General features: G+C 38.6%; 1 protein-coding gene across 2 annotated transcripts in view; it reads right to left on the reverse strand.

The window, feature by feature from the left end:
• Nucleotides 1-342: 342 nt before the first annotated feature.
• LOC106087558 (sodium-dependent nutrient amino acid transporter 1) overlaps nt 343-14,013 on the reverse strand; it is a 96,430-nt gene continuing 82,759 nt past the window's right edge. Inside the window, exons 4-8 of one of the 2 annotated variants that reach the window (XM_013252641.2) lie at nt 13,167-13,467; nt 12,824-13,094; nt 1,226-1,696; nt 880-1,156; nt 343-819 (exon numbers count right to left, since the gene is read on the reverse strand). In XM_013252641.2, coding sequence (XP_013108095.2) covers nt 575-819; nt 880-1,156; nt 1,226-1,696; nt 12,824-13,094; nt 13,167-13,467 — 1,565 coding nt within the window. In that variant the 3' untranslated portion in view covers nt 343-574. The remainder of the gene's footprint in view (nt 820-879; nt 1,157-1,225; nt 1,697-12,823; nt 13,095-13,166; nt 13,468-14,013) is intronic. The other variant, XM_013252640.2, reaches the window with a different exon arrangement.

The raw sequence follows: 14,013 nt of genomic DNA on the forward strand, positions 1-14,013 counted from the left end.
ACTCTCGACTACAGGTGCCAAGGCACTCACATCTATGGGAGGGTGGACAACAACCTACGATCTGATGCCGCAACCACAGCTGTAGGCTCTTTGTAGTCCGATTTGAGCCTACTCCTGAAAGACTTTAAAATTTTTACATAAAAGGTAGTACCTATTCCAAGGCACATACATTTTTTTTTTTTTTGAATAGCAAAATGAAAACATGACCGCTCAACTCAACGCTGATTTCTGTTGGAGATCAGTACACCCCAAAAAAAGCTCTAACCTCACTATAAAATTAGGTACAGGGTCCATTGGAAAATTATATTGGAAATATTTAGTTTTTATTGATTATCTGCACGTTTTAAATACTTTATTTTTTTTTTTTTATTAACAATTTCTTTACTTATATACAATGAAACTTAGCATAAATTTTGCACATTAGGTATAGATACGAATATTTTTCACTTTTTTCTAAGTACATTTGGCAAGTTTATTTGTGTGGTATCAAGGCGATGCACTCATGTGTTTCTTATAAAAGCTTAAATACAAATATATATTAAATTAGTTCTAATACTTTGTGCTTCGTTAGTCCTCAACCAAAGATATTCTTTCGAATGTAGCCTAGGCAACCAAGATTCTGGTTGCTTATCGCTTCGTTGGCAATCTCTTTATTGTACTGCTCCCGCAACAGAGGATCCGAGGGTCCCCAGTCGTTTGTGGGTTTGAAGGCATTCTTCAACTTCATTGTCCATGATGAACCCGGAGCACGAATGGTGCCTACTACAATCCATATGGGTACTTGGAGTATGCCAAAGCTGGTGATGGTCCATCCAATGCCTTGAATAACAAAATATCGACGATTTCTTATGAAAAATAAAAATTGTCCTCAACTCTTACCATATGCCCACGATGGATAGACTGCATCATTGTATTTCAAGGGAGTGTAAGTGGCCAGGAAGTACACCAATATAGAGGTCATAATGACGGGTGTCACTACTCCCCAACACAAACGCCAGTAGGCACCTACTTTGCGGCCCATCATGAACTCGGCATCTTTGCAGAGGCGATCTACGCCATAAGCCCAACCCAAGACATACAGCTCTGCAATGCCCAAAAATAGAGCAATCATGGAGGCACCAAAATAATCAACCAGCGTCAAAATGAACTGACCGCCCTGCAAAGGAGAAAGAGAAGGATAATTAAAACATATGAGATTCGCATTAAGTTTCCATTTTGTACTCACTGGCGTCACATAGGCCAGGCCAATGCAGAAACTCACAGTGGCTATGCCCAAAGCGCATTGCCATTGTTTGACTTTGGGGAAATAATCCCTAACCGCCGTAACGGTACACGAAGTCATGGCTATATTCGAGCCAATTCCCAATACGAACAACATCAAAAAGAATAGCACCGAAAAAATTTGCGGTAAACTTTGGAATTTTGCAATGGCATCGGGATATGATATGAAAGCTAAACCAGCACCACCCTTGACCACACTCCGAATGTCATCGGTGCCTATTTCGTGGGCCAAATGTCCCAAAATGCCAAATATCGTAAATCCAGCCAATAATGAGGTGCAAGTATCCAATCCTGTCACAATGGTGGCATCACGATGAACATTATGACCGAATTTATTGTAGGAGGAATACATGATGATGTTGCCGAAACACACCGAAAGGGAGTAGAAACATTGTGTAACTGCTGCATACCAAACCTGAAAAGAAATTTAAGAGCATAACAGCATTAAAAAAACTGTCCGTAAAAAGGATTGGACAGCCGGATCACCTAGGGCCTTGACATTTTGCACATTTGCATTGCAAATTTCATCCCAAATGCAGATGTGACTAACTTTAGGGTCCCGCCAAGGACGTCTGTTTGAAAATTTGGCAAATAATTTCGTTAACACCTCAGCTCTAATCATTCAAAATGTTATCTCTACTCGTTCTCAAACGGAAGTTTTTTTACTAGTTATACCCACCACCGAAGGATGGGGCATATTCATTTTGTCATGCCGTTTGCAACACATCGAAATATTCAGTTCCGACCCTATAAAGTATATATAATCTTGATCCAAGACGATTTCAACAAACAGACGTCTGTCTGTTGAAAATAGAGATATTGAGCTGAAACTTAGCACAGATTCTTATTTTTTTTGGCTATAAGCAGGTTAAGTTCGAAGATGGGCTATATTGGACAGTATCTTGATATAGCCCCCATATAGACCGATCAGCCGATTTAGGGTCTTAGGCCCAGAAAAGCCACATTTATTATCCGATTTTGCTGAAATTTGGGACAGTGAGTTGTGTTAGGCCAGTCGACATCTTTCTTCAATTTGGCCCAGATCGGTCCAGATTTAGATATAGCTGCCATATAGACCGATCTCTCGATTTAAGGTCTTGGGCCCATAAGAGGCGCATTTATTATGCGATCTCGCCGAAATTTGAGACCGTGTGTTATGTTAGGCCCTTTGATATCCTTCTTCAATTTGGTTCGGATCGGTCCAGATTTGGATATAGCTACCATATAGACTGATCTCTCGACTGCGCCTCAAATGGTCCATCCGCCTTTGTCTAATTTTTGCATTATCTTTCCAACTTTTCGGCCGGTATCTCACTAATAAATGCTTCAATGTTGTCTTCCAATGCGTCAATTGAAGTGAGCTTGTCTGTGTAGACATGAGCTTTAACATAGCACGATCTAGGCGGCCAATTGACCCGAAGTGAAATAAAATGTTCACAGAACTCGCCGCTCAATAAGTCCATTGTTACTCGTGCTGTGTGACATGTGGCACCGTCTTGTTGAAACCACATGTCATGCAAGTCAAGCTCTTGCATTTTGGGCAAAAAAAAAATGGATATTATCTCACGATAGCGCTCACCATTTACAGTTACGTTACGATTCGCATTATCTTTGAAGAAGTACAGCCCAATGATGCCACCAGCTCATAAACTGCACCAATATGCGACTTTTTCTGGATGCATAGTAGCTCTTGTAATGCTTCTGGTTGATCTTCACTCAAAAATCGACAATTCTACTTATTTACGTACCGATTCAGCCAAAAATGAGCTTCGTCCAAAAAAGAAAGAAGATTTGCTACTTTTGGGTGGTAAAGTCGTTTATGGTAAAAAACTTCGTCTTTTAAGCATACATTCAAAAACTCATTTAAGTCAAAAATGATTTTTTATAGCAAATTACCCAAAACAATGATTCGGATAGGTAAATATCCTCGTCTTACGAACAGGGGGCCGACGACGAGACAATCACCGACTCTCTCAATATTGGGAAGAATGGGATACGCAAATATCCTAGTACCAAAACATCAGGCAGTGCAGCGGCAAGAGACCCAACACAGCCTAACGAACTGGGACCCAACAATGGACTCTTCACCGACTTTCTCAAGATTCGGAAGACTAGGATATGAAAGATGATAGATGGTAACAAAGGGGGGCTGTGAGCATTTCAAAATTATGTGGCGTAATATAGACTTGAAAAGGTCTACCGCTTTGCTATCACTGGCTAGAACAAACGTCTCAGTCAGCGTGTCCCTCATGACAGGTCACTGTCTGATCGGAAACATGCTGACAGACTGAAGCTGTGAGTACTTCGAGGAAGAAGAGACTATAGGACATCTGCTGTGTGTGTGTCCCGCACAGGCAGTCAGAAGGAGATCCACTTTAGGTTCTCATTTCTTTGAGAACTTTGGTTCAACGGTAGGAACTAGAAGGCATTTTCCTTTTCGTGTTTCTGTGGTATCACAATGGACGAAAACGTCTTAGTGAGTCTGATGGCAGACTGCCACTTTTATCTAACCTAACCTTTTCCAAATGTCAATGAAATTTTTTTCTAAATACAAAAATTCAATAAAATTGTCTAAAAACATAATTTTGCCCAAGCCTGGCCCCGTCAAAATTATTTTTATCTATTTATCTAACTCTTAACCAATTTTGATGGACTACAGAGGATGTTTCCAGATTGGTAATTGAACAACCTGTATCAAATTTCAAGGAAATCAAATGAGCACTTTATTACATTATTTGTCAAAATCTGACGAACATATATATGGGAGCTATACCTAAATCTGAACCGATTTCGACCAAGATATTGTGGTAGTCGTCGAGGAAAGCGTTGTACAAAAATTTGGCAAGATTGGTCAATAAATGCGCTTGCAATGTTGAGAGGCAAAAGAAAATCCTTCCTACCGAATTTCGAGAGAATCGGTTAACAAATAACCATTTTATTGCATTATTACCGCAAATCGGATGAACATATATACCCAAAGCTATATCCAAATCTGAACCGATGTTTTCCAATTTCAATAGACTTCGTCTCTGCGCCAAAAAAATGTATGTGCCAAATTTGAAGAAGATCTGATGAAAATTATGACCTGAAGTTTGTACACAAATTAACATGGATAGACGGACAGACAGACGGACATAGCTAAATCGAATCAGAAAGTGATTCTGAGTCGAACGGTGTACTTATCAATGGGTCTATATCTCTTCCTTGTGGGTGTTACAAACAAATTCACTAAGTTATAATACTCTGTACCACAGTAGTGGTGTAGGGTATAAAATTTCGAAAACTTCCTAATGTAAAGCTTCTGTCAACAAACTGACTCTTTTTATTATATTTTTCAAACAAACAACATTAAAGGAACAAGCTAGTCTACTTAGTTTCATCAAAAGTTTCTTATAAATACGAGTATAACAAGTTATCATATTACAGTTCGGCCAACCTGACAATATGATTGCCCACAATCATGATATTAAAATTGTGTATATTATATAAGTGTGACCAATAACATAAATCTATAACCTAGGTGTCAACCATTTCCGAAGTCGCTTTGCTTCAATTATACCCTTATATGGGATCTGTGTCAGTTGACAATTGTCAACATCTCTCACAACGTAGCGATCATTATCTAATACTTTTTCAATAATGTAGGGACCACGATATTTTTCACAAAATTTCTTATTCTTCCCAACTGTATTGTCAATATTCATAATAACAACATAATCACCCTCATCGTAACGTTTTGCCGGTTCATGATGTTTGGAAAAGTATAATTCGTTGTAGTTCTGAGATCGCTGTATAGAATTCAATGCCTTAACCCTCATATCCCTCAAATTTAGTTTCTCCTCATTACTCATTTTCTTATCTAGATATTCCGACAGCTTATCTACCACCACCCCTCGTTGATTCGTTCCAAAGAGTAACTTCGCTGGGGTTTCCTTTGTAGAACTGTGAACACAGTTATTGATAGCATATTCCACCTGGGACAATTTCAATGACCAATCGGAATGATCTATTGGGTCACTCAATTTGCTCAACATGGACTTAATAATACGATTTACACGCTCAACCTGCCCATTTGCTTGTGGAGAGGCAACCGCCACCTTAACATGATTAATATTATTTTTCAAAATGAATTCAGAAAACTCCAATGACGTAAAACATGATCCTCTGTCCGAGATTAGGCGTCTTGGTCTACTGTAATAACTAAAATACTTTTCGAGAGAACAACAAACCTCCTTAGTGCTCGTCGAATTTACAGGATAAAGTCGAACAAATTTTGTAAAAGAATCAACTACCACTAAAATGTGTTTTCTTTTCGATTTTAATGATGGAAGTGGTCCGAAGTGATCCACGTGTATCGTATCGAATGGCTCCGCCACCTTTGGAATGCTGTACATGTTCTGTTGGTTTATTCTAGCTGGAGCAGCATAAATGATACATTTTATACAATTCTTAATGAAGCTATCTATCTTATTGCGCATGTCTGGGAACCAAAAATTCTCTCGAATCTTATAATAACATTTATCTGTCCCCAGGTGTCCAAGCTTCTCATGTATCATTCTTATCACATTATCTTCCATTTCCTTTGGGACATATAAACAAACGGTTGCACCCACTTTCTTAAATAAGAGACCGTCTATTAGGTCAAAATCACATATCTCTTCCTTTTCCAAACGTCCTTAATAACAGGATCTCTAGCTTGGGTCAGTTGAATTTGGACATCGAGTTGATTCGAATCTACAGAGCAAATCATGTTACATCCCACATGAGGGGATATTTCCTTTTCTATACATCTGCTTAACATATCCACATGACCCATAGAAGAACCCTTCCTGTGTTTGATAGAATAGTCATAGTTCTCTAGTTCCAATGCCCAGCGGGATATCCGAGGATTAACTTGTCTCTTGTTCAAGGTCATTGTAAGTGAATTGCAATCTGTGACTATGGTAAAATGTAATCCTTCTAAATACACACGAAACCGGCGCAACGCGTAAATAATTGCGAGTGTTTCCAGTTCGAAGCTATGATATCTCGATTCTGCATTGGTTGTAGCCTTTGAAAAAAATGCTACGGGGTGGAACTTTTTATCATCCTGACGCTGCATCAATATTGCTCCGAATCCATGAGAACTTGCATCACAATGTAACTCCGTATCGCTTTTAGGGTTATAGATAGCTAATACTGGGGCCCGAAGTAAACGAGACTTTAATTCACTAAAGGCCTTTACACATTCTTCAGAGAAAACGAATTTTTTCTCTTTACGAAGCAAATCTAACAATGGCCTTGCAATATTTGAGAATGACGGAACGAATTTCCTAAAGTAGGAAAACAACCCAAGACAAGTTTGTAATTCCCTATGATTCCTTGGCATTGGTATTTGTTTCACAGCTCGCAAGTGATTTTCTGTCGGCCGTATACCTTTTGGGCTGATTAAGTATCCTAAATACTCTAAACTCTGATAACCAAATTTACATTTAGTTAACTTGATACGTAATCCGTACTCAAAAGCACGTCCAAGTACAACCGCCAATGTCTGAACATGAGAATCGAAATCAGAGGATGCAATCAATATGTCATCTATATATATAACCACTCTATGGTCCTCTATTAAGTCGCGAAATATACCATTTATAAAGCGTTGAAAGTTTGCTGGAGCATTCTTTAAACCAAATGGCATCTTCAAATACTCGTACTGTCCAAATGGGGTTACAAATGAAGTGTATGGAATTGAATCATTATGCATTTCTATGTTGAAAAATCCATCCTTCAAATCCATGAGGCTAAACCATTTTTTGCCTGATATGCTCTCAATACAGTCCTCGATGAGGGGTAAAGGAAAGTTATCCCTAATAGTCTTTTTGTTTAACGCTCGATAATCGACACACATCCGCGTTTCCCCTGTCTTTTTCTTTACCAACACAATTGCTGACGTGTATGGAGAATTGCTGTAACGTATTATTTTCCTTTCTAACAAATCACTAACAATCTTCTGCGTTTCCTCACGATCACGAACCGACAATCTACGGGGAGAGCAGTGTATTGGAATATCATCAGATAATTTAATCTGCATCCTATAATCAGATGACTTTTTATCAATTCCCTTTGGAGTTATATAACGATTATGAATAAGATCTTCTAAAGTCTTCTTCTGGAATGAATTTAACAAAGGATTTAGATCAATATCGTCCGTACGTATCACTTGGGAATTCACAGGACTATCATAAGAATTGCTTATCGTAGATGGTGTAGACACCGAGGTTATATTATTATTGTCATTTATTTTTCTTGTGGATTCAAATACTTCTATATCATTCGTAGTTTCCTTGACTTGAAGTAATTTTACATTAAATGCATGCATAAAGTTCCGTCCAAGAATCATTGGAACATGAATGCTCTCGTTCGGAACAACAAGTAATTCTATTTGTTTAGACGATTTTTTAAATTTTATTAAACAAGAAATATTTCCATATATTTTCAAAGGGGAATTGCCAACTCCAACATACGAAGTTGGTATTAAATTCTTCGAACGTATCACACCAGTCGGTAATAAAGACATCTTAACCAAACTAATTGGGCTACCGGAATCGATCAAGCACGAAATATTCGCAGAATTAGTATATTTGGATCCACAAGAATATTTAAAGGCCACACTTACCATTTGTGTTGTGTCTACAATATCATAACTACAAAATATGGGAGCAGTAACATTCATCCTTTTAGGACAATCCTTGTAAAAATGTCCCATTTGGAAACAATGGAAACAAGATCCCGGTGGACGTCGAGGCTTATTGCAGGTGTTCTTCATATGTCCAAATTGAGAGCAATTGAAACATCGTATGTCTTTAGTATTGTCACGGCCTTCTTTATGAGTACTGACTGTTTTTGACCTGCGTTTCTCGTATCTATCTATTCCATGCATCAATTCTTGCAATGAGTTTGATCTGTATAGAATGGATATGTTGTTGGTTTTATCTTCCATTCCGTCTATTATAATGTCAACCAGTTCTTGCTCGTTGATTTTGCCTTCTGCTGCAATAGTTTGCATTGCTACTATATAGGCAATACACGGCTCTGTTGGCTTCAACTTGCGCAAACGCAATTTTTGATAAACTTCTTCTTGCGTTACCGTTCTCTTGAAAATGTCTAAGAGCGATCTCTTCAACTCCTTATATTCTTTGTAATTTGAATTTTCCATGAACTCTCGCGCAGTTCCAACCAGCAAATATCTTATGCACATATATTTTTCTTGGTCAGTCATATTTATAGTGTAGCTTTCAAAAGAGTTTATCCATTTTTCAATATTTCATCCATCATTCCCAGAAAATTTCGGAACCATCATAGAGAGCTCGTCATAATTGATATTTGTAGAAACCTTTTTTCCACCGTTTTCTAAAGATTCAATTTGGTTTCGAAGAGCCAACATTTCTTGCTTCAATCTCAAAACTCTAATTTCACTCTCTAGTTCATCAGCTTCACGGGATAAAACGCTTGAACGAATGAAAGGGTCTGTTACCTGTGATGGAACAGAAGGTCTAGAAAATTGTCCTCGAAGTAAGTTTGCAGGAACGGAAACTGAGGAATAATTGACGGAGGGTACGGAAGAAACAACACAAGAAGATACGGAAGGAGGTACGGAAGTTTGTGTTTGCGGAAGAACATCACAGGACACGCCAATTGCTCTATTGTTAAAAGCGACACCCAATGTATTTGTATTCATTAAATCGGAAATAACTGATGAAGTCCGGGCGGCAGAAACAGAAGCAGCAGTCCCTGAAGTACCAGGAAATTGTCTTTGAACTGTATTTACAGGAACGGAAGCAGAAGAATTATAGACGGAAGGTACGGAAGAAATTACGGAAGGAGGCACTGAAGTCTGTGTTTGCCGAAGATTTGCACAGAATACGCCAATTTCGCTGTTATTAAAAGCGACACTCAATGTATTTCTAGATATTAAATCGGTTGAAGTCCGTGTGGCAGAAAAACAAGCGGCAGTTCCAAGAACCAATTCAGTTTGATTTGTGGACTCACCATTACATTGAAATGACTGAAGCAAATTTTCAAGATCGGCAGTTGCGGAATTAATAACGGGAGTTTCATTCAAAGTATTGGATGACATTGTAGTGACAGTTACAGATGAATTCCCAGCAGAATCAGAAGAAACCACATTTCCAGAAGGCAATTCAGTCTGCTTTGATGGACCACCGTTAACTTGCAAAGAATCATATAATGTTCTCAATTGTGCAATTGACGCTGTTTCTGGAAATTCCACATTTGAAGCTTTCAAAGCTGAAAGAATTCTTTCTCGAGTAGGGCGTGAATCCATATTTAAAATTTTTTTTTTTTTTTTTTGAGTCTTCTTTTTTTTTTATTTATTTTTTTTTTTTGGGAACCCCACACCTGAATTGTAAAGCTTCTGTCAACAAACTGACTCTTTTTATTATATTTTTCAAACAAACAACATTAAAGGAACAAGCTAGTCTACTTAGTTTCATCAAAAGTTTCTTATAAATACGAGTATAACAAGTTATCATATTACACTAAATAGAGAAATGTTTTTCAAACAGGTGAGATTTCTGTTACACCCAATTAGTCAAAACGCTAGTCCCTGCAAAAAGACTTTTAAAGAGGGTGCGATTATTAATCCACCCTATCTAGTATGGACCTACACCTTAACCAGTAATAGGCTTGATGTGCGGGATTAATACCAAAAAGTAACCTCGTAAAAAAATCTAAGCAAGGAATTCCATACTACTAACAAAATGCCTAATTGTTCGCTATTCCACGCCCCTAAGCCAGTTCAAGTCTGATATTGTGTCCCAACCTAAGGGCCGGTGTCTGCTAGCCGCGAAAGTCATGCAATGATATAGAAAATGCTTCAGCGTCTCATCATCTTCCCACATGCCCGTCACACGCTTTCACTTGCTGCACTTCTTCTGCATAAGTGTGCTCCTTGTCCTATGTGTCCCTATCTTAAACCATACTGATCCCCTTCCCTTTAGTTTTAACATCGTCTTGTCAATATATGGATCGGCCCATAGGATTTTCATCGTCCTACCGACTGTTTCATTTTTCCAAAGGCGTTCATTGCGCGTCGGACTCGGACTTCGTCGACCCAAAAGGCTGTGGATATACCAAATTTATTGATGGCAATACTCTGACTTTCACTGTCTTAATCGTCTCCTCTTTTATCCCCCCTTACTTCCCTATGTTCCCTATGTTCCGGCACCCAAACTATGCGGATCAAGCCATCCTCAGAATCTCCTTAATTTCTTTTTTACACACCAAAACTGTTTGTATCCTTACCGACCTAGTTGTTATTGCCCTGATGGGCAGTTGACGGTCCGTATAGACGTTCACACTCCACATCCTCGAGTCAACATCATGAGTGAGCTGCCACTCATTCTTACACTTAATCTGTATTTCTATGGGTCTGATGTCTAGAATATTCACCAGTCCCCTAGCTGGCGAAGTTCTCATCGCCAGGGCTGTGCCAAGACAACATGTTTTCTAAACCTGTTGCATTATCCCAACGTTGCACTTTTTCTCTATCACAGTCCACCAAACTACTGAGGCGTAAGTAAGTATTGGTGTAATCACGCTCCTCTAGAGCAAGTGCATTATCTTCGGATTCAGGATCCATTTTGAACCTAATGCCCGTCTACATAGTGGGCAACATAGACCAATTCTAAGTACTTGGCCTTGTCGGATATGGAAATTCGTTCTGTTGAGGAAACGTGGTGCTTGAAATTGACCTACCTGAGTCTTCCACGTGAACAGGCAGATTTCAGCCTCCTGCGAGTTAAGACCCACGTCTAGCCAATTCGTATGCCAAGAACCTTTCTGCAAAGCTGATTCGGATACCTATCCCTGATGTATTATAACATTGCCTGCAAAGCAGGCGGCTGCAAATCCCACCGCAGTCAGCATCCGTATTACCCTTGTGGTGTGCCCTGTGCCTCCTTCTCCCTTATTTTATGTTATGGGACCCACAATTTAACCATCTGTTTCTTACATGAAATTTTTGCAATACATCATATCCATCAAAAATGGATTTTCGATCGATTTAAGTGAAGTTGGTCTGTTATGCTGTTTTTAAATTCAAGCTCGAGGTATTTTTATACCCACCACCGAAGGAAGGGGGTACATTAATTTTGTCATTCCGTTTGCAACACATCGAAATACCCATTTCCGACCCTATAAGGTATATATGTTCTTGATCAGCTTACAAATCTAACACGATCTAGCCATGTCCGTCCGCCTTTCTATTGAAATAACGTTACAGTCTTTAAAAATAGAGCTGTTGTGCTGAAACTTTGCACAGATTCTTTTTTTGTCCATAAGCAGGTTAAGTTCGAAGATGGGCTATATCGGACTATCTCTTGATATAGCCCCCATATAGACCGGTCCGCCGATTTAGGGTCTTAGGCCCATAAAAGCCACATTTATTATCCGATTTTGCCAACTTTGGGATAGTGAGTTGTGTTAGGCCAGTCGACATTCTTCGTCAATTTGGATCAGATCTAGATCGAACAAGATTTGGATATAGCTGCCATATATTAGAACGATCTCTCGATTTAAGATTTTGGGCCCACTAAAGGCGCATTTATTGTCCGATTTCGCCGAAATTCGGGACAGTGAATTGGGTTAGGTTCTTCGACATTTTTCTGCAATATGGCCCAAATCGGTCCAGATTTGGATATATCTGCCATCTAGACAGATATCTTGATTTAACTTGGCGCCATAAAAGGCGCATTTATAATCCGATTTCACTGAAATTTGATACAGTTACGTATGTTGGGCTTTCGACATCCGTGTCGTATATGGTTCAGATCGGTTTATTTTTAGATATAGCTACTAAAAAGACCAATATTCTGTTATACAATTGAACAATGACTTCTACTTATTAGTATTTGGTTTAAATCGGAACATATTTCGATATAGCTGCTATGGGGCATAAGGTATGCACTTTTCTCCGGATTTTGACGAAAGGTGGTTTACATATTTACCCGAGGTGGTGGATATCCAAAGTTTGGCCCGGCCGAACTTAACGCCTTTTATAGCCTACACCACCACTGTGCTACAGAGTATTATAGATTTGTGCATTTCTTTGCAACGCTAAGAAGGAGAAGACCTAGGCCCTCTGATAAGTATACCGATCGACTCAGAATCATTTTCTGATTCGATTTAGCCATGTCCGTCTGTGAGTCCATGTATTCTTGTAATCAAAGTGCAGGTGGTATTTGTTGGCCAATCATCACGAAATTTTGCACATATCACTTTTTTGAACCAAGGACGAACGCTATTGATTTTGATAAAAATCGGTTCAGATTTAGATATAGCTTCCATATATAGGTATCGCCCGATTTGCACTTAAATTGCCGTAGTAAGGACAATTTTCAACCGATCTGTTTAATAGTCGGTTCAAATACATATATATTTATATATTGTCCGAATTTATTATTGTAGGGTAGTTGGTTACTGGTTTACTTGTTACTTTTGATTTCTAAATCTTATTGAATGTTACAAATGAACAACCTCAACTTACCGTAGGATCCAGAATTTTACTCCAGTCGGGTTTGATAAAGTATATAATGCCATCCAAAGATCCTGGTAATGTCACTGCACGTATCAACAGTACAGCCATAATAACATAGGGAAATATGGCCAAAAAATATGACGCCTTGCCGGAACTTCTGACACCTTTGATGATAATGGCAAACACACAGAGCCATGATACGAACAAGCCAAACACAAGTTCCCAGTTGGGTAAGCCAATGCCATCGTTAATGTTCTTCTTTTCTCTCAGGACTTCCTTGCTACATGGAGCAGAATCAAAGCGTAAATATGCAAATTGTCAAACGGTTATTCGAATTTGTCTGCTATCTTACACAAAATACAATTCCGAACTTGAAATGGTACGATTACTCGTCCCTACAAGTTCCTCCTCCATGATGTCAGTAGATCTTTGAAGCTTTGTTAGTGCGTTTAAACCATCTTTAAGCAGACTCCCATTACCAAGTTGTTGCTTTGGTGCTGAATCCATGCAATGGTCTCCCCACTCTGGCCGACATTTGGCCCAGGGTAGGGGATTCATAAATGAGTTCACCAAATAGAAACCAATAATGGCACATATGGATTCGTAATATGTGCCCAATAAAAAAACCATGAATGCTTGACCATACCCAATACCTTAAAATAGATTTTGCATAAGTGCGGGAAAGGGAGGGAGTTAATTTGTTAAAGCGTTTAAATAGTATAGCGAAGCAATTGTAAAAGAGGTGGGTTAGAAAATGGTTAATGTAGTTGTTTTGGGTTGTGATGAATGAATGGTTATCTTACAAACTGAACGATGTTTAAAAGTCAATAAAACTTTGTTAGTTAACCAGGCGTATAATTAACACCAACGTACATCCTTCTTTCGAAATTTAAAAGCAAGGATCTCGAAAATGTGTATGCAGTATTTTGTCATTAATGGTGTTCTGTATTAAACGGGGTATTAAAGAAGGCTAGAAGAAATAACATTAAGGAAAGACTCTCCTGGAATAGTTTTTGTAAGGAAGGGTCAATCTGCGCCTTCTTGAATCTCGCAGAATTTGTTAACATTTTCAACGGTATAAAAAATTTTTCAATCTTTCCAGAAATGATCCCACAATTTCAAAAATACTTGACTAAAATGTTCTCAAAAATTTTTTGTAAGTCCAATAACTTATAAGCCGTTACAAATGTTCCAGAATT

This window comes from Stomoxys calcitrans, chromosome 5, assembly GCF_963082655.1.
Source record: "Stomoxys calcitrans chromosome 5, idStoCalc2.1, whole genome shotgun sequence".
Classification (NCBI taxonomy): Eukaryota; Metazoa; Arthropoda; class Insecta; order Diptera; family Muscidae; genus Stomoxys; species Stomoxys calcitrans.